General features: G+C 46.2%; 2 protein-coding genes across 6 annotated transcripts in view; one reads left to right on the top strand and one right to left on the bottom strand.

The window, feature by feature from the left end:
- Positions 1-1,869, top strand: part of NAXD (NAD(P)HX dehydratase) — a 51,490-nt gene extending 49,621 nt beyond the window's left edge. For all 4 annotated transcript variants that reach the window (XM_082043384.1, XM_082043381.1, XM_082043382.1 and 1 more), the window contains one exon: positions 1,460-1,869. In XM_082043384.1, coding sequence (XP_081899510.1) covers positions 1,460-1,610 — 151 coding nt within the window. In that variant the 3' untranslated portion in view covers positions 1,611-1,869. The remainder of the gene's footprint in view (positions 1-1,459) is intronic.
- Positions 1,870-4,805: 2,936 nt separating this feature from the next.
- Positions 4,806-20,013, bottom strand: part of CARS2 (cysteinyl-tRNA synthetase 2, mitochondrial) — a 41,675-nt gene continuing 26,467 nt past the window's right edge. Inside the window, exons 11-15 of one of the 2 annotated variants that reach the window (XM_082043386.1) lie at positions 16,398-16,536; positions 13,759-13,882; positions 11,591-11,689; positions 8,352-8,615; positions 4,806-4,995 (exon numbers count right to left, since the gene is read on the bottom strand). In XM_082043386.1, the coding sequence (XP_081899512.1) occupies positions 4,921-4,995; positions 8,352-8,615; positions 11,591-11,689; positions 13,759-13,882; positions 16,398-16,536 (701 nt within the window). In that variant the 3' untranslated portion in view covers positions 4,806-4,920. The remainder of the gene's footprint in view (positions 4,996-8,351; positions 8,616-11,590; positions 11,690-13,758; positions 13,883-16,397; positions 16,537-20,013) is intronic. The other variant, XM_082043387.1, reaches the window with a different exon arrangement.

Genomic DNA, 20,013 nt, shown 5'->3' with positions numbered 1-20,013 from the left:
GAGCCCTGTGTGCAGTTCTGGGCAACAGAGGATAAAAAGGATATAAAGCTACTGGAGAGTGTCCAGAGGAGGGACACGAAGTTGGTGAAGGGTTTAGAGGGGAAGCTGTGTGAGGAGCGGCTAAAGTCACTTGGTTTGTTCAGCCAGAAGAAGAGGAGACTGACGGGAGACCTCATGGCAGCTACAGCTTCCTCACAAGGGGAGGAGGAGGGGCAGGTGCTGATCTCTTCTCTCTGGTGACCAATGACAGAACCTGAGGGAATGTCAGGAAGATGTGCCAGGGGAGGTTTAGGTTGGACATTAGGAAAAGGTTCTTCCCCCAGAGGGTGGTGGAGCACTGGAACAGGCTCCCCAGGGGGGTGTCACGGCCCCAAGCCTGACAGTGTTCAAGAAGAGACTGGACAACACCCTCAGACACATGGTGTGAACTGTGGGGTTGTCCTGTGCAGGGTCAGGAGTTGGACTCAATGATCCTTGTGGGTCCATTCCAACTCAGGATATTCTGTGATTCTATAATTGTAAACTGAATTTCTGTTTTGTCTGTGCTTTATATTGTGATCCTTCACAAAGCTCTTCCTTGGCACATGAGTCAGCAGGTCCTTAGTGACTTAGTGGGACAGCTGTGTCCCAGCCAGGGCTGAGCTCTCTTAGGTTTTTGGCCAGCAGCAACTGGAGCCCAGAGCTGGATGCAGAATTATTCCACAGTTGTTTTCCTCTGCTCTGGAGCTGTGAGGCAGCAGCTCCTGTGGCCCGGCCTGTGAGAAGGGGCTCTGGAGGCAGCAGGGCTGCCCTGCCTACCCAGGGGAGGCTCAGAACTTGGGGACGTGGGGCTGGGGACACTCTTGGGCAGTTTGTAAGCGTGTAGGAGGCACTAAGAGAACGTGCCTTAGTGTCTGTTGTGTTGTACAACTGTCCATTTTAAGCTGATCTAATGAAGGCCCTGGAGCAGCGACTCGGGCCCTGTTAAAAAATCATCTCCTGTCCGCGTGCCCATGTCTTTCCCCCACCCCCTGCAATACAAAACTGAGTTTCCCAGCAAGTGGGGAGGAAAGGGAGTGAAGAGGCAGCCAGGTGAGACATCAGTCTTCCTCTGAATGAAAGGATTGGAGTTTCACATTGCTAAAACTTGACGTGGAAAACCTTCTTACCTGCTTTTAAGCACGTCTTCCTTTTGCATCCTTCAGCCCTAGTGATGCTGCTCAGTCAGTCATATGCTGTGCCAGGGGAAGCATTTGTTAAAAAAAAAAGATCAGCCAAAGATGCTCTGCGGTGCAAGAGTCTGAGAAATACAGATGTTTGCTTAAGAGGCCTTTTCAACAATGCTGACAAAAATTTATGGGTAGAAAGATTATGTCCGCGACCTTATCAATTACACGAGAGTGTTCAGATTTTGTTTTTAACGTTGCATTTTCTGTTTGTTGTTTGTGTTTTGTTCTGTTGCTTGTTTGCTTTCTTGTAGTCAAAATCCCTTTCTAGTGGCTGCATTTGGCGCTTGCTCTCTTACGAGGCAGTCTAACCACCAGGCCTTTCAAAAATTTGGACGTTCAATGACTGCCTCTGACATGGTTTCAGAAGTTGGAACAGCTTTCAACAAACTTTTTGAAACCTGAAGCCAAAGCAGCAGAGAAGATGACGAGGAAGAGCGATGACTGCAAGAGTAATTACATTTACCGTAGAATTTACATAAGTAATGCACCCTTTCAAGTGCTGTAGCAGCATTGGTATGCTATGTAGATTTTTTTATTTTTAAGAATAGAAAAATATGATTAATGTAGATATTTTTTAAGAGTTTGGAATACAGAAATGTTTTGGCTGAAATAAGCTGTAGTTGCAGATCTGTTATAATATAATAAAACTAAACTGAAAGTATTCCTCTGTTCTTTTTGATAGTTATTGAGCAATAACTAAAGTGTGAACAGCAAAAAAAAATAAAATGCACTTGATACTCTAGATAAAATTCTTCCACCAGCTCAACTGAATTTCTTGGATTGCACCAAGGTTGTAATGTTCTTAGACCCTCTGTCTAGAATTAGCTATTGCACTTCATTTTTTGCCATGCTCATATATTAAGAAGCAAGAAGTCAGCCTCTTTGGAAAGGGAATGCATGAGAGTTGCTGTAGATTTTGAATGTAATTAGTTGCCTTTTCCCATTCCCAGTCCCAGAGGCAGCATCTGTTCCAAGAATATACCCCTTCCTGCAATGTCTTGGGTATTTTTGGAAAAAGTTCCCCCATGGTAGAATAAGGATATACTGTAGGTGTCTTAGCATTAAGCAGTAATTATGCTTACCTGGAAAGAATATTTTCTGTTCCTTTAGCTGGCCTTGAATCTTCTAGAACTTGCTATGATGAACTTGGTGAAATTATCATTTGGAGAGGTATGAGGTGGGGTAAGAATCTTACTGATTCCTCACTGAACTAACCGGTCCCACTCTCAGTGACAGCAGAAGCGTGAAGTGCTTTTAAACCTCGCGTTGCCCGCTGCGTCACAGCTCTGAGGTGACGGCCGTACAGCTGCAGAGGTGGCTCTTTATTAACCAGCAGGAACAGGAATTGAATCAGGAACAAAAGGCAGACAGCAGCACGTACGTACCCGCGCGCTCTCAGTGCTGCGCAGGCAGCCGCACGCTGCAAGTCAAAGGCAGGAATAGGAAAACGATGGTCGGTGTTGGAGCTCTGAGTGCAGCACCGGGCTTAGGGGCTTTTTACTCAGTCTTCAGCAGGACAGGTATGGCCTTAACAGCAGAAGTCCTGGCTGGCTGAGTAGATGAGTGTTTGTTATAAAAGGGAAGTTGTGTGGGGTTTTGCACAGTATCATGTCTTAGATTTTTGGAAATTCAGTCAAAGCTTGTAGGGATTGAACCAATATGGAGAGAGGGGCAGGTTCACACAAAGTGCATTTACACAACTTCCCCTAAGGTCTGGAAGTGGGTTCTGCCCTCAAACCTGCAATCTAGCTCCAAGTGTATATACTCTTTATTAAACTGCAGGAACAAGCATATCCTGTGTCTGGTTATTGCAACAGGCGTTATATACTTACTGCAGCCCCTGTTTTCCACTGATCCAGCTCTACATGAGCGTACGATGTCATGCATATGTGAGATGGCATTTGGTACCTTGCAATAGCTGCCCACAGAAAGCACTTGCAATTAGAAAGGCTGCTCCAAGTGTTTCCTTTCAGCCCTTATAGTTGATATTTCTGGATGCACTGTGACTACTACCTCACCCCGATGCATTTTTTTGTTTGTTTGTTTTTCTTTTTAAACCAATTACCTATTTTTAAAAAAATAGGTTTTTAAATGTTTGCTCATTTTGGTCTATGAGGGTTCACAGACTTTTTAGATTAGAGCAATGTCGACTCATAAGAGATGGGTTTTGGTGTTTAATTTAAGCAGTTTTGTAAACTGTCTACATCTTTGGGAAACTTAGCTACTGTTGTTTTTCCCCCTAAAACTACTGGTGAAGCCTGACTCCTTTTAAATAAAATGAGAACCTTAAAACTGATTTTAAAACAGCTACTGGATTTCCTTTAAAATGAGCTCTCTTTTTTTTGTGTATTTAGAACATCAGTGGTATTATAATCTAAATGGCATTTGTAGGCGAAGTCAGTCAATTAACAGAGCTCAGTACAGATTTCCACCTGCTGTGTTGGCTTTAAATCTACACAGAAGTTGTAACTCTTGTTATTCACTAATGTATACAAATTGTTACAATTTTTAAACATTCTGGAAATGTAGCAGTTTCTTTTGGTAGGAAATAAAAATAATAGCAAATTAATTGTGTGTACGTTGTTTGGTGTGTTCCGGTTGCATTTCCCACAGAAGCCGAGCTGCCTGTTCCCCATTCCTTCTAACTGACTAGAGCAATACGGCCACTCAGACTTAAAATATCAACAGTGTCAAATACGCCTCTGTCAAAGTGCTCACAGAGGCCTCCCCCATCTTCTCTAGGGGTACCGATACCCAGAAAGGGAGTAGAAGAACAGCCACACCTTTTATTCTCAACCAGTAAAGCCTTTATCCCATTGGATGACTTGTGAAAGCTGTATTTTCAAATTAAATTCCTTGTAGATGGACCCGTGTTCTTATTTTTGTTCTCTCTTCACAAATGGTTTTAAGAAAGAGCACCCATAGGTAAAACACAAGCCCCATATAAACTCAGAACAGAGGTGGCCTCAGGTGCAGGGCTCTGTGCCTGCTGACAGCTGCACCATCCAGCGGACTTCTTAACACAAACATGGCAAAAGGAAAAAGGAAACCAAACAGGTAATAACTACACATACTAATGATGTCTTTCCAATTCTGGTGGAGAGATCCTGAGCGTGCTGCCCTCTCAGCGCTATGGAAACCTCAGTGTATTCTGTGCCAAAGCAAGCTGAGAAGATACCAGACCTTACAGATAACTGGACACCATCATATCCCGGTTATCACAGGACCAAACCAGCAACACTGCAATAAGGCAACACTTCAAGGCTAAAAGCATCACCTCCTTCCCTGCCTGAGGGCAACACAGTTGTTCAAACTACTGGGCATAAAACTGTTTTCACTCAAAGACAGGCCTGAGTTCTTGCTTCTGTCTTCACTCTCGTTTTATCTTCACGATATTTCAGTCCTCAGCACCAGCTCAGCCCAATGGGGGCGAGAGCAGAGCACGTAGGATTGGGGCTGAGGTGTTCCCTCTGTGGGCAGCACAAGCTGCTCCCCTGTATTCTCAATGCTTCTTCCACCACCGGCACACCTGCTGCCAGGCCCATAGGTACTCACCTAGTAGTAGTGTCAACAGGTTTGCTCAGATTATAGTAGATCTTTTTTGTTGGCCATTGCGTTCCAAAGACTTTTATTTAGAAACTTACTATTTACAAGTGTTGCCAAAGCAGCTGAAACAAACAAAAACAAACAAAACAAGTCCAAGGATGAAAGATCAGCTTTTTTTCTCAGTCTGGGGCTCTGCTTGCCTGCCTTCCACCATTTCCCAGGTTGAAACTGCAGCTCTGTCCTGTAAGAAGAAGTTTGCAGGTCAATCCCAGCACTCTGGAGCCACCCGTATCACACACGTGTAGGTATCCGGAGACACAGGGTTTTAACCAGGCTTCATTCAGCAAAACTATTAATGCAGTTCAGTGAAACAGGCAGCCATACCATCCCACCCAAATGCCATTGTTACTAGTAACACTCGAAGTGATAAAACAAACCCAGACAATTCTTCCCTTAAGAAGGAAAAAAAACCCACAGTAGAAATGTCACCTCTTCAGTGTGGGATGCTGCAGTGGTGTGTAGTCTCTTACCACAGTATTTTGTTAAACTCAGGCAACCACATTTTCATATTGAAATGGCTCATGGACATGGAAAACAGCTCTTCTTATGGCTAATGCATGAGAATGTACTGCTTAGCATTTGATCTCCTGAATTTTAGGATAGCAGCCTGTTGCTGTAAATCTCTGTAACGCACTACTGTCATATTTGTGAAGGAGAATACTGCAGTCAAACTGAGCATTTCTGACTGTTAAGATCCGGCCACTTGACTAAAATTGTTTAAAAATAAAACAAAAGTTGATCTGAATATTGAAACCTGACAATGTTGCATGAGTTCTGACTCATGAGAGGCTGGAATACAATGTAGAATTTTACTTACATTAAAGTGAAAACTGGTTTTGATGCGTAAATACCCAATTACCACATTTTACTTAGTAGCACAGATTAGATTGCATTTCAAGCACACTGTCACCACATGGTTGGGGTTGGAGGGGAGATCACCCAGTCCAACCCCCTGCTAAAGCAGGTTCACCCAGAGCAGATCACACAGGAATGTGTCCAGGCGGGTTTTGAATGTCTCCAGAGGAAGAGACTCCACAGCCTTTCTGGACATGACATGGGAAGACCAGGGCATAGTTTCATCAGGTTAGTGCAAGTTCTGTAACTTCAAATAATAGAACATTCTCTGCATTGAGGAGCACGAGAGAAGAAGCCAGTATACAGAGATTACAAACTCGCGAGCTGAAGGAGAACTACCCTTCCTACAAAGCTAATTTTTAAAGGGATTCAGTTACTAGCATTTTCTAAGTCACTACTCGCACCCTAGAGCAGCCAAGCCCTCCCTGCCCAGCCCCAAACTGGGGGTTCCTAGTCTGCCCTGCGTGGAGATGAGGCTTGTTTGCTCCATTTGTTCTGCTGCTTTTCCTTCTGCACGTGGACTTGAGAAGTTGCTGCTGACTTCAGCCGCACGTGACAGAGGGAGAGAACATCGACATGACTGCCTGCATGTTGTGGGGCTCACAAGAGCTTCACGGAAATCAGAGGCTGCGCAGAAAAAATAAATTATAATTACTTCCTCAAGTTCTTATTAACAATCAGGACCGTGGGGGTTTTGGCAACAGCCAACCCACCCAGCCAAGCAGACTTGTGCTGAGCCCGAGGGTGGAGAGAGACCTGCTTTGAGTAGGGACGCATCCTGTGGCACATGTGCTCCAGTGAGCCTGTGTGAGGAACTGCATCGCTCGGTGTGCAGGACTCTTCTGGGATGTGCAAAGGCAGGATCTGGGCAGCCTTCTCCACATACTTCCACAGTACTTCTACACCTCTGTGTACTTCCACAGTATCAGCAAAAAAAAGGAGGAGTTTGGCTTTGGGCACGTGCCGTGTGTGCTTATACGTGCACTTGTGCTTTGTCTTCAGCAGCAAAGTGCTCTGGGACAGGCAGGAGACAGACTATGCCAAGCTTCTGGTTATTAAAAAAAATGTTGAAATTAATGCAATGGGCTGAATCCTGACTAAGGCAAATCTCTAGGTTATTAAATGCCCATAAATCCCTTTAAAAAGAAAACAAAACAAATCTTCAAAAGGGTGGGGGTGGGGCTGCAGCCATTTTGCCAGAAAGATCAAAGGGGAGTCATCTTCTCCAAGACTCTGTCTCAGTGCAGTTGTTTGGATTTGCAAACTTTCTTGACAGATGAGTGGAGTGAGGACTCAGCTACGTACAAACAAGTGCAGGAAGCAGATGTTCCAGCTTCCCACAGCCTTCCTTTGCTTTCACAGCTGCAGCTCAGCTCTGCTGCGCTTTGGTCCTCACCGCAGTCTGTATCAGTGCGCTCGCTTTCATCTGAGATCGCGGGACAGCTGACCACACTTCACGGTTGGTTTTCGTAGGTGCGCTGGCAAATGACAGTTCTCACATTCGGCAATTAGAGAGGATATACGCTGTCACTCCCTAATGTCATCGTGCTTTATATCATCCCGTTGACAAAAAAATTCAAGGCTCAAGTGAGGGGAAAAAAGGAGCAGCATGAACTGGACAGAGGGAGAAACGCTGGAGAAAAAGGGGAGGGTTATTCCACATGCGAGAAACAGCGCTGACCCTAGAAGGGCTGGGGCAGAGGTGAGAAGGGCTGTGAATTAAGAGGAACTGGGAGAAGCAGCAACCATTGAAGTAATATAGCACCTGGGAACCAGGAGGAGACAGTAAGCCAGTGAAGGGATTTCTCTTGAGCAGGAGACACCGTTGGGTTAATGGAAAAGGAAAAGCACAGTGGCGTTAGGTATAAGATGAAAGCAGAAAGCAGGGTTGAGAGAGGAGTGGTACAGGAATCTGGCAAAGTACTTATGGCTTAGGAACAGCTGGGAATGGAGCTGCTGGAGATGGAAGAGGCTTTCTCATGAGGACTGAGCATTTTTGGTGGGGGAATGCGGGGAGGGTTGAGGGAAAGCATTATTTTCATAAGTCACAGTATCACAGTATGTTTGGGATTTGAAGGGACCTCAAAAGATCATCTAGTCCAATCCCCCTGCTGGAGCAGGAACGCCTAGGTGAGGTCACACAGGAACATGTCCAGGTGGGTTTTGAATGTCTCCAGAGAAGGAGACTCCACAACCTCCCTGGGCAGCCTGTTCCAGTGCTCTGTCACCCTCACTGAGAAGAAGTTTCTTCTCAAATTTAAGTGGAACCTCTTGTGTTCCAGCTTGATCCCATTACCCCTTGTCCTATCATTGTACTTTCCAGTTCCTCTACGATCTTTTCAAAGACTGCACACAGTATAATTCCCTTCCTTCTGGATTGAACTTGGGCAACCTAGGGCTTTCTGAACCTTCCAGGATTTTCAGTGGGTAAATGGCGCACCCTTGGGAACTGCAGAAGTATAATAGCTACAGCTTGCACGGAGACGCAAGGCTGCAGGGGAGCAGAGGAGAAGGCTCACAGCACCACCAGCCAAGGGCTTGACTTCCACCTCTCCTGCCACTGCAGTCATGCAGGGAGCAGAGCACAACACTGAAAGCTGTTGAAAAGTCTCAAAGGGCAAAAATAAACGTTTTCTTAAAAAAATAACTAGGAGTCTCACAAAGAAGGCTACTGCCGGTTACCTTTATGTGGATTCCAAAGGCAGCGAGGTCTCGACGCAGACTGTCACAGGCCTCCAGGAGGGGTTTTCTCTCCTGCAGTAACTGCTGCCTCTTTGCCTTCTGTTCCTGTTGTGCTCCCTTGGTTCCCACGGCAGCCTCCATCGGCACGGCTTCTGCCGCTGCGTCTGGCAGAGCCAGCGCGTAGTGACGGACCTTTGCGCGGAACCTGACCAGCTCCTCAATGACGCTGGAGAGCAGAGCCGAGTCGCCTCCTCCCAGAGCCACCTAGAAATCAAACAGGTTGCTTTACAAACACCTGAGAGCGATTTGAAGAAAATCCACCCCAACTCAGTAGCATACACTGAGGCCTCGTCACCTCTCAATTGTGCATTTTCCACTGTACTGGTAGGATTCAAGTGTTACAGCCTCACTAATGTTGGACAAAAAGTTCCAGTGGAGTTATATTTGGTGGTGGTTCAGAGTATTCCTATACAGGTGTCTATCTTGGAGCAGAGGGCTCTCATGTGAATGTAACATGCTGCATAACCCAACTGTGGAACTCATCACAGGAAACCTCCGAGATGCCAGAAGTGTGCATACGTTAAAAGCAGATTAGGCAAATGGAAGAAAGGCCTCATAACAACCACCCAGCACAGCAAGGGAAGCCCAATCGCCAGCTCAGACGGCCCCTCGGCTTCAAACGTCGGCAGCTCCAGAGAGCGCTCCAGCCTCCTCCTCAGCCTTTGAGCTGCAGACCCTCTTCAGGAAACACAAACCAGGAAAAGTGTCTTGGCTTTAAGTCTCTAGACTGCCCTTTCTCCTTGCATCTGCAGAAAACCTCCGCAAATCCACAGAACTTTTATCTGATCCGCCTTATCCAAAGCTTCAGCCGCCCAACAAGACCTGACGGGGCAGCAGCCACGGCACACAGCGGGTCTTCTCTGGCCGCTGCCTGGCCCCCTCCTCCCCTCAGCCAGCTCTGAGCTCCCTCAGCTCCCTCTGGCTTGGCCAAAGTCTTGCTGGTCAACACCACAGGGACGGGATGGCCATGGTCCTCTGACGGCTGCTGGGGCGGGAGCTGGGGAGCCAGCAGGAGAGAAAGGCAACTCCTCGGAGAAGGAGATGAAGGCAGAGATGGCCAAGATACCATCCCCGTTTCTCATTAGAAGCAAACTCCTAATGGGGAGGGAAAGGACAAACCTCCAATCAAGAAGAAAAGGCCATTGTGGTATTTTACTGCTAAGACACAAGAGGGGGAGCAGACAAGGGAGCAGTGAAATGTAAAGCACAGCAAGGCCAGGGGGTGAAGTTGCTGGCAGCGACGCTCGAGTGGGAGCAGAGGAGCAGCTGAGTAATTAAAGCCAGAGGGGACTGTATTTAGTCACCAAACAGCAGGATGGAAATGAAAGGGAGTAGTTTCAGAGGTCACTGACTGAAGCAAACAAAGAGGAGGAGAAGGAGGTGAGGGGGAAGCTGTCAGAGACAGAGCATGAGATGCTCAATGCTCTCCGCGATCATAAAAGGCAGCAAATTCCTCAAACTTTCAGAACATATGAACATACTAAAGAAGAAGTTTATGAGATTGAAAAATGAAATAAATCTAAGTGCCAGAAATGCTCCATTGTAACCTGGGGCAGGTAAAAGAGCAGGATAAATGCTTGAATACAGAAGGGAATGGGAAGACAAATGATGAATGAAGCAAGAAACATCCCTCTACAAACACTACTGCTGAAGTTCAAACCAGGCACCTACTCCTGACACAAGGCAAGATCCTCCAAGAGGAGGGGCAGCTTTAGGAGATGAAACGATCCAATTTCTGCATAACACACTGTGTAGCCTCTCAGGGCTGATCTCTAATTTCTTCTCCTGCAACACTGATCAATCCAAAGAGCTCACAAGACGTTTTATATGGCAATTTGGCCCTTGCCTACCCCACAGATCACCACCTGCCTGCACCTGCAGCACAGCACTCCTTGGCAGAGAAAAAGCCCTCACCTTTGCTCCCCAGCTCTAAAACAGGCATGATGGTTTCCACCCATCGTCTTTTCAGATGCCACATGCCCGGGGCCACCTGGCTAAGGAGCAAGAAAGTTCGGATGCTGAGCTGTTGTGGCTGGTCTTGAGGTCAGAGAACAATCCCTGCACCGTTCAGCTTGCAGCAGCCCGCAGACCTTCCTGATAAAGATTTTGATGAATTTACTAGAAGCTGAAAGAGGAGAGGGGCAGAGAAGAGTCTGACATGGTGCTCCTTCCTTCCTGCCTTACCTCGCACCAGCGTCTTCTGCTGACCCTGCTGCCCGAGACAAATTCGCACAGCATACAAAAAAGAAAAGCATTCAGACAATTGTTTCAGCAAAAATATAGGTGCAGAAGGCACCTGCATGCAGACAGCCCAGGATCTGGACGAATGACTTTGTCACCCAACTTACAAACAAATACAAGTGTTTAGTGTGCCACCAAAAACCTTACTTAAGAGGAGTAATACACAGCCAAACCACACTCAACCACTGTTTTGAAAGAAATTTTGTGGAAAAATCCACAAAGAGGTAAAGTAAATACATAAATCTATCACTATACTGGCTGACTTCCAAAGGATGAATAAGGTTATTTATATTTTATCCTCTTCTCCCTCTCCCAGATTTTTGCAGAACAGTTCCTCTAAAGAAAGTTTTCAACTTCTTTGGTATTCAGCTCCAGATTTGAACAGAAGGGGAGGACAGAACAGCCTGCCAGCCTCCAACAGGGTATTTTGCTTTGAGCTTCTCTCTCCTTTCTTTTCCCCCTCCCTATTCCTACCTGTCCAAGCACCAGAGGATACGTAAGGTACTTCCAGTGATGGGCCCCACATCTCTCTGCAGGGAGGTCACAATCAAAAATATCCATACAGCTATGAAAGCCAGCCTGGGTGCAACCATCAGAATGAAGAGGAAGAGGCAGGGAAAGCCAGACACATCAGAGAACCAACACAAAGGCCTCCAATGCTAACTTTTTCTTGTTTCATTCCTCAGACTTCCATCTCCTCAGCACAATTGCTTCAGAAATCGCATGGGAGCACCTCCGAGAAGAAAAAAGCCCACACTTTGTTCTACCTGCTCACATGCTCTCCTAACACACCACAGGAGAAATTGCAAGTGGGGCAGAAAGGTTTACTAAAACCATAAATAATTTTGTTACATCAGATGCTTTTGGAAAGTGTTCTGTAAAACATAACGCTGGCACTGCTACCATGTACTAGTATACACAGAAGAGTTGTTTCATACCTGTTTTTCTCCAAAGGACATCCCAAGGTCATTAAAAAAGCCTTCTATATAGGAAATAATGCTTCCATACACAACAGAGCTTCTAGGAGATCCAGCATCCTGTTTAAAAAACACTCAAAAGAGATTGTCCAGTCAATACATATTACAGACTCAGCATCTCTCTGCAGCCCAGTCCACAAGGGAAAACTATGACTAAATCTATACAGATCTACCTCCATCAGTAACACCTGCCCAGACAGAAACTTTTACAGAGATACAAAAGCACCTCACAACACAAAGGGAAAAGATTTAAGTAAATGGGAGAGGGGTAGAGCTTATTACCAGCATGCATAGCGAGGAGAAGAGATGCAAGAAGCTGCCCTGCGCTACATGCGTGCAGTAAATTAGACCTAAAAACAACACTTCTGAGCATGAAAGGGCTGTGTGTATGAAAACAAAATAAAAGAACAAAATCCCAGCTCCAAGGGCACCTATAAAATCAATTGGTTTGAGTGTCATGGATTTAAACCACGTGAAGACTGCTTTGAGATAGCTTATGGTGTTTTGTCATGCCCTGGTAGCATCAGCAACCACCAGGAGCAGTGACAGAATAGCAATTTTAAGAACACATGTATTTCTTTCTTTCCTCCATGTTTATTTACAAAAAAAGAAAAATAAAAAAAAAAAATCAAGATTAAATGATAGACTCAGAAGCAATTTAGGGGACTAACCTTGTCTAAAAAAAAAACCAGAGTGATGACATGGACAACCAAATAGCAGCTGGCACTGGATTTTATCCGACATATCCATTAGGGCCTGAGATAAGCCATAACCTAAAATTTGCAAGAGATCTGAACTGGAAGGGGCTGAAGCAGAGCGCTGAGGGAACAAACAGGAATGTGCCAACTACGGTAAGAATAGCAAGAAGGTTAAAGAAAGGGATGAGTAGTTATGCTTCTGTGAATTTACTCAGTTCTTAAGGCCAAAAACTACATGCACAGCCAGTAAGGGGTAACGCTCAGGCAGCCGGGCTGCACCCAGAAAAGCTCCACCACCCCAACCAGAAACCTGAGTCACCTGCCCTGCAAATACCCCACCCAGTTCTCAACAAAATGGTTGACAGAAGGAATTTAGGGGAAGCAACCGGCAAAATGGGGCTACTTGTGCTTAGAAGCGGTAGTGCTGTCACAGATCACTGCTGCAAACTGCTTCAGGTCTGGGATTTGTTCAAAGAGGCATTTTGTAAAGATAAAGCTACGGAAATAATTTAAAGCCAGTGCCAAAACAGGGCCAAGAAGCGGCAGGATTTCTAAACCAACAGGCTAATTCTTTCTTAAAATCAGTTCACAGAATCCTAGAATGTCCTGAGTTAGAAGGGACCCACAAGGATCAGCGAGTCCAACTCCTGTCACTGCACAGGACAACCCCACAGTTCACACCATGTTATTACTATGTACTCAACGTTTCTTTTACAACACAAACATGGCGGATGTGGCAACACCAGCAGTCAAGGAGCACAGCAACAAGGCTTGAACAGCTTGTCTTGAGGAAGAACAGGAGCTGTTGGCAAGAGGAGACCCAGAAGTGCTTCAGACGGTGTTCACTGCTCAGGTCTTGTCCTTACCAGACACCTCCTTTGTATCAGCATCAAGAGACCTTAACGGGGTCTCAATTTGCCAAAAGCCATCTGAAGACAGACTCAGGCAGGCATGCTGAGTTATAAATTGCCCACAGCAGAAGCCACTCGGTCCCCAAAACTGAACTCGCCACCGTGACTACCCCGTGCACCTGGGACTGCCTGCCAAAGCCCCGCAGCAACCACCACCCCCACTTCCCAATTTAGGCTGATTTCTGAGCATGAGTATTAAGCAAAGAAGCTGGGTAAGAACGTAAAACCAGCACTAAAATTAGCAGCGTGCCACAGCAGCTTCAGGCCTTTCAAAAACCTCAGGTATAAATAATACAGGGCAGCAGGAAAGAAACATCCTTTGGACACAACGAAGCACAAAACAATAGCTGTACACAGTTCCTCTGGTACGGTCAGGACAAATGGGCACCATTAAGGTCAACAATTTACAGAGCTTTGTTTCTGCCGGTTTCTTATGTGAACAATAAACTAATCTGTCTGCATTAAGCAGTAGGACAGTGGACAGCTGTCATTTTCTGATCTCTGTATCCTAATGGGTTACCTTAGTAACAGCCTTAAGCTGTCTGTTGCCATGGTGAATGAGGTCCATAATTGCTGCAACAGCCCTGGAGGTGTCAAAGTCATCTGCAAACGCAGCCTTCACGGTTACTTTTGTGTTGGCTAGCCTTCAAGAAGAAAAGGTAGCTTTTAAGATAAGATAAACAAGATGCCAGCAGTACACTGAATTCATCAGCTATTCAGCCAGAGGGAGTCATCAAAAGGACACTGTCGTTTCCTTCCTAGCTGTCCTGTGATGGGCGATGCTACGTCGATCAGGGAGAAGACATCCTTCAGCTGTGAAGGGAAAAACTTGACGCGTGTCAGAATCCAAAGTGCTACATCCATTCAATAAATACATGGTTAATCACAGGAACCAACACTAGCAGAGTGAGGTTTGCCTTAATCATTTAAAAACAGACAGGAAATTAGGTTGATATTAGGCACATTAATGATTTTTCTAAGTTAACTGTTTTCCAGCAGCCCATTCTTCATGCTAATGGCACATTTCTCTTCCAAAGCCACGTCCCACTCATCACTCCAGTGTCTGGCAAGAGAGCCGACTGGGACTGGTCAGGAGTCATGTTGGCAGGATCCAGTTCAAAAGTGGGTGCTGCTTCCTCATTTCCCAGGCCAGCCCCATCCCAGCCCCAGGACTTAACTTGGCCCAGATGGAAAGGTCTGGTGGGGCTGTTTGTGTAACAGCACCAAAAAACAGCGGGCAACCAGCACCCATTGCCACAGAACCAGTGCCACCCGCTGCAGCCCCTGTGAGCAGGAGAATGAGGATGGCAGGAGAATAAACAGCAAGCTGCAAACAGCTGCTGCTGGCATGATACTGCACACGAACAGGCAAACAGGACCTCAATAGCACTGACCCAAGAGTGCCGTTTCACGATAAAGCTCAGGGAGTAGGGTTACCTGGTGAACTTCAGGCTATCCTAGCATCTCTGGGGCTCTCCTGAATCTTGTGCCTATTTGAGTGATTTTGAATCACAGAATGTCCTGAATCTGAAGGGACCCACAAAGATCATCAAGTCCAACTCCTGTCCCTGCATACGACAACCCCACAGTTCACACCATGTGTCTGAGGGCTTGTCCAGTCTCTTCTTGAACACTGTCAGGCTTGGGGCCGTGACACCTCCCTGGGGAGCCTGTTCCAGTGCTGCACCACCCTCTGGGTGAAGAACCTTTTCCTAATGTCCAACCTAAACCTCCCCTGGCACATCTTCTGCCATACCCTTGGGTTCTGTCGTTGGTCGCCGTTTTGCCTGCCTCCCCTCAGATATTGCATGATTGCTGCCCTAACCCATTACTCCCAATGCCCTTCCCTGCAAGGTTCCCTGTCTCCACTGAACATGCACTGCTTTCCTAATTAAGAGCTCTCTTTCATCAGTTGCTTTTATATCTAGCGATACACAAGCCTTGCCCTCCCACACACTCCCCGCTGACAATCCATTTCAACTTCCCCACGTGCCTCAGGTCTCTCAGCTGTACCTCTCACCAACAGGTCCCCAGCAGCCTCCTGCTGCAGGACTCCCTTCTGCCAAATACCACAACTAGTTAATTCAACTCCCCTTCCCTGTAACAGGTTCCAGTGCCCCTTGCACCCCTCCTGTCCTGACTCCAGAGCATTGCACTTGTCTTCTCAGCTTTGCACCCAACACAGAGCACATCTCTCCCTCCTGTAGAGAACAAGTCCTGCAAAGAGCAGCTGAGGGAACTGGGGCTGTTTAGCCTGGAGAAAAGGAGGCTGAGGGGAGACCTTATCGCTCTCTGCAACCACCTGAAAGGAGGTTGTAGCATGGAGGGGGTTGGTTTCTTCTCCCAAGTAACAAACAATGGGATGAGAGGAAATGGCCTCAGGTTGTACCGGAGGAGGTTCGGATTGGATATCAGGAAAAATTTATTCATAGAAAGCATTGTCAGGCATTGGAACAGAATGCCCAGGGAAGTGGTTGGGTCACCATCCCTGGAGGTGTCTTTTAAAAGACGCATAGATGAGGTCCTTAGGGACATGGTTTAGAGGTGGATTTGGCAGCACTAGGTAACAGTTGGACTTGATCTTAAAGGTCACTTCCAGCAAAAACAGTTCCATGACCTGGTTTTCCTAATGGGCTCCAAACAAGGTTCTCCTTGTCATTGTCAGGGTCGCAGGAATCATAATTTCTTCTTTCCCTGGGATATCTGGCCAGATTCTTAGTAACCCCTTCTCTGCTGCACACCACAGTGCCAGCCAGCTTGACTACAAGCTCAGTGGCCAAGACATATCACTTTCCAGTCATCCTCTTTCTCCGTTAGTCACTAAGGCACCGTTCTACTTACGAACCAAATAGCCTCACAAGTTCAGACACAGCTTTCCCTTCTACATCACTCAAGAGGGGCAAAGATGCAAGTGTTGGGAGAGGCGTGCTAGATAAATAACTCGGATTTCAAAAATACAGCGAACTATGTGTAGCAGACAATGAGGAAAAGCAGTTGGCTACACAAAAAAGCCTGCCTTGGTGGGGGCTGGCAGGGCAGAATGCTTCTCAGTCCTTATCCTGCTTCTTAAACAGAACTCAGCACACCACAGTGGTCAGCCCTCTGAGCCTGCCAGCAAATTATTGCTCACATAATCACAGATACAGGACTTGCACTTACCTTTCCCACAGTATGTCTTCTTTTACAGGGGCACATACCAGCTGTCCTTTTATATAAGCATCTGCATCTTTAATAAATGAGGAGATTGTGTGAAGAATGTTCTTTGCATCATCCATGCTCTCGTCACTAAATTCTACCGCTACAGAGAAAAAAAAAATATTATTTGATTAATTATGCTAGAAAGGATGTTGTGTGTCATACATAGGAACAATATTCTGAGATGAAGTAATTCCAGGAAAAGTTTGTCATTTGGCACAGCAAACTCTTCTTACAATTAATTACATATTTAATTAAAAACCTCTGTTCATGCATACTAGATAAATTAAATCAATATAAAAGACAATCATTACATAAGAAAGAATAACCTACGAGGAAGGCATCAGACTGATTCAAAAAAAGGTGTCTGGAAGCTGACTGAAGCAATAGCTACTTTATTTTAATTCCTTTTTTTCATTATTGAATCTCTTGGTGAAGTTATTACTCCAAAGCGTTTGGACTGGATATATTTCTAAGCAGCCCTCAGATTTAAGTTGGCAAGACATACCTTTGATTTCACCCCTAATTTTGCTCCTATTCTAATTTAGGTAGACACAACCTGTCTTTGCAGACCTCCAAAGAGATCTAACTCTTACCACTGACTCTGTGAGGAATACAGGCACTTTTAATTAAAGGGTTGCTTCACCAGCATCTAAAATCTAGACTGCTTTAAGATTTTGCAGTCTCGATTCTGCACTAGATATACGATTCCCTCACAATATTACAGCTAAACTGGTTTTACCAATCTTTGAAGGCAACTATTAAAGAAAACACAAATTGTTCAAACTCATAAGGGTGTATTTGGGATGGGATTAATCACATCCAACTTACACTTACATCTAAGCCTCTTTATATTCAGTAGGAAGAAGGATAAAACCTTAAGGTAAATGATTCATCACACCCTAAGGAGAGCTTCTGCTTTATGATGTGATTTGCTATACCCTAACACTACAGTGCTTCTCTTTCACCAACTGGAAAAAGACGTTAGCCTCACCACCAGCACAACATCCATGCACAGGGACATCACTGCACTCAGTGGGACTCCAGCTTTGGCAGGCTTGTGTTTTGTGATTCTTTAATGAGATAATTCTCGCCTTGCTCACCCCCTCACAGGCGCAGGTGCTGGACTGCCCCCCCGGCACTTTTACTGTGAGCTGCCATCAGCAAGAGGCAATTCTTCTATTTGTAAAGCAACACGCAATTTTCTATATAAGAACTTTCACACCCCACACAAGAGAGCTCACCTGCCTTTGGTGGAAGTTGTCCACCAAGGACAGGCCTAAGTCTAAATCACAGAATGACAGAATCACAGAATGGTTGGGGTTGGAAGGGACCTCTGGAGATCATCCAGTCCAACCCACCTGCTAAAGCAGGTTCACCCAGAGCAGATCACACAGGAATGTGTCCGGGAGGGTTTTGAATGTCTCCAGAGAAGGAGACTCCACAACCTCTCTGGGCAGCCTGTTCCAGTGCTCCGGCACCCTCAAAGTAAAGAAGTTTCTCATCATATTCAGATGGAACCTCCTGTGCTTCAGTCTGTGCCCGTTGCCCCTCATCCTATTGTTGGGCACCACTGAAAAGAGTCTGGTCCCATCCTCTTGACATCCACCCTTGAGATATTTATAAACATTGATGAGATCCCCTCTCAGCCTTCTGTTCTCCTGGCTGAACAGACTCAGCTCTCTCAGTCTCTCCTCATAAGAGACACCAGTTGATTACTTTTATGAAAGAGCCATATGTAGCCAGTGCAATATTGCTTCACCATTTTATCCCTGACTTCTGCGCTGAAGTACACCCAAACTACAGTTTGCAGCATATTCCTAATCTCATCAGCGCCGAGCATCCTCTGTAACTTCCACAGCAATCTCACCTCTGGTCCTGCACACAGATGACTGCCTTGAGCAATTACCTAATGCTGCACAGAGACCCTTTAGAGCAGAGAGCCTGAGCAAGGGGACAGACCTAAGAGGGCAGAAGCAGGCAGATGTGAGACCCAATCTTGATTTCATTAGTTCAAATCCCAAAGAAGTCTAACTGTTTAAACATACTTTCCACAGGATTTACCCTTGTATAACTAAGGCATAAGTATGGGCCTGTATTGTCAGATTCTCCAATTTTGTGTAATAAAAAATCTGCATTGCTGCCTCATTAACACTGATTTTAAAATTAAGCTTTACTCAGCTTTTAAAAAGACCAATGTACAGAAAACAGTGATATATTGAAAGAGATCATTTATATCCACTACGAATACTCAACTGATTACCCTGGTTACAGGAACTCCACAAGGAATACTTGATGAAAGTTCATCCTGATGAAGCCCACTTTGATTAAAGCTGTTCTTCTTCCCTCAGGGCCCTCTCCTAAACCACTGCCTGCAGGCACTGCAAACCCACAGCACAGCACAGGCAAGCCTGGCTCTGTAAGTCTTCACCATACTCCCTACTCCTTCCCTCCTTTGCCACCGATGGCATCATCACTACATCATCAAATTACAAAAACATTTGTTTATTAGCACCAGGAAGTAATTAAAGACCAAAGGGTCCAAAATGTGACAGCTCACTCAAGTTCAAAAAATCGGTCACCAGCGGTTCTGGTGACCAGAAAAGCATTTTGGGGACAGAAGCCCACTGCCTGCAGCAGGCTCACAGCTCCTCCACATAACTGCAAAAGCAAAGCCGCTGCTGAGGAGATGCAAGAGGAGATGCAGTGCCTCCCAACAGGGTCCCACCAGGTTTCGGAGACAGCACCACTTCTTTAAAGCTGCACCCAGAAGTGGCCTGGGAGGCACGTTGGTGGTGGGACACCACGCTGCTGCCTTTGCCACCTAGGAAACACCTTTTCCCAACAGCTCCAGGTAGGACAAAGGGTGGTGATTCAGGCCATGAAGGGGACAGCCAGAGGCACCAGCCAGTGCAGCAGGTCTAGATAACCACCAATGCTGCTAGAGCTCAGCTTAACTCCAGGCAGCTCTGTCCCCCCAGCATGAGCAGGCAGAGAGGGTGATGGAGATGGAGTAGAGGATCCCCTGCAGAAACACACTGGGGAAGGGTGATGTCCTGCATCAAAGCCTCTTCCTTCTGTGTTTTCTCCTCTTCCCCACAGGCAAGGCACCCAGCTTTACCCTCCCTGTGATAGTGACTGCCATGGGATGGGGGCCCCTGCTCACACAAAACACATGCACATCCTACACACACCCCTCCAGCCCTTATCCCTCCGTGGCTGCTGCAGTTTGGAGTCATGTTTGTCCCCAGGTGCTCGTCAGCACACACACATGCAGGGGGCAGCCCCAGACCACAAAAAAAGGCCCATTCCAAGCCCAAGATCTGTGTAAACCACAGCACCAAGCACAGGTCAATCCCAGCTGTCAGGAGCTGCCCTCATCCACATGCCTACACCTTCTATGGCCTCGATACAAGGGGCACAGTAACATCACCTGACCTCCCAAACCTGGATTTCAGCAAGAATAAAAAGGCTCTTCTGCACAGGTAGGGATGGAAGGAATCATGGCCAACTGGTTTAGGCTACAAAAACCTTTTTAGGACCAAACAGAATGTGCTTGGGATTTCACTTCTAATAAAGA

The sequence above is a fragment of the Streptopelia decaocto genome, assembly GCF_964273445.1.
Source record: "Streptopelia decaocto genome assembly, chromosome: 1".
NCBI lineage: Eukaryota > Metazoa > Chordata > Aves > Columbiformes > Columbidae > Streptopelia > Streptopelia decaocto.
Note: the sequence above shows the minus strand (reverse complement) of the source record. Positions and strands in the feature narration are given on the sequence as shown.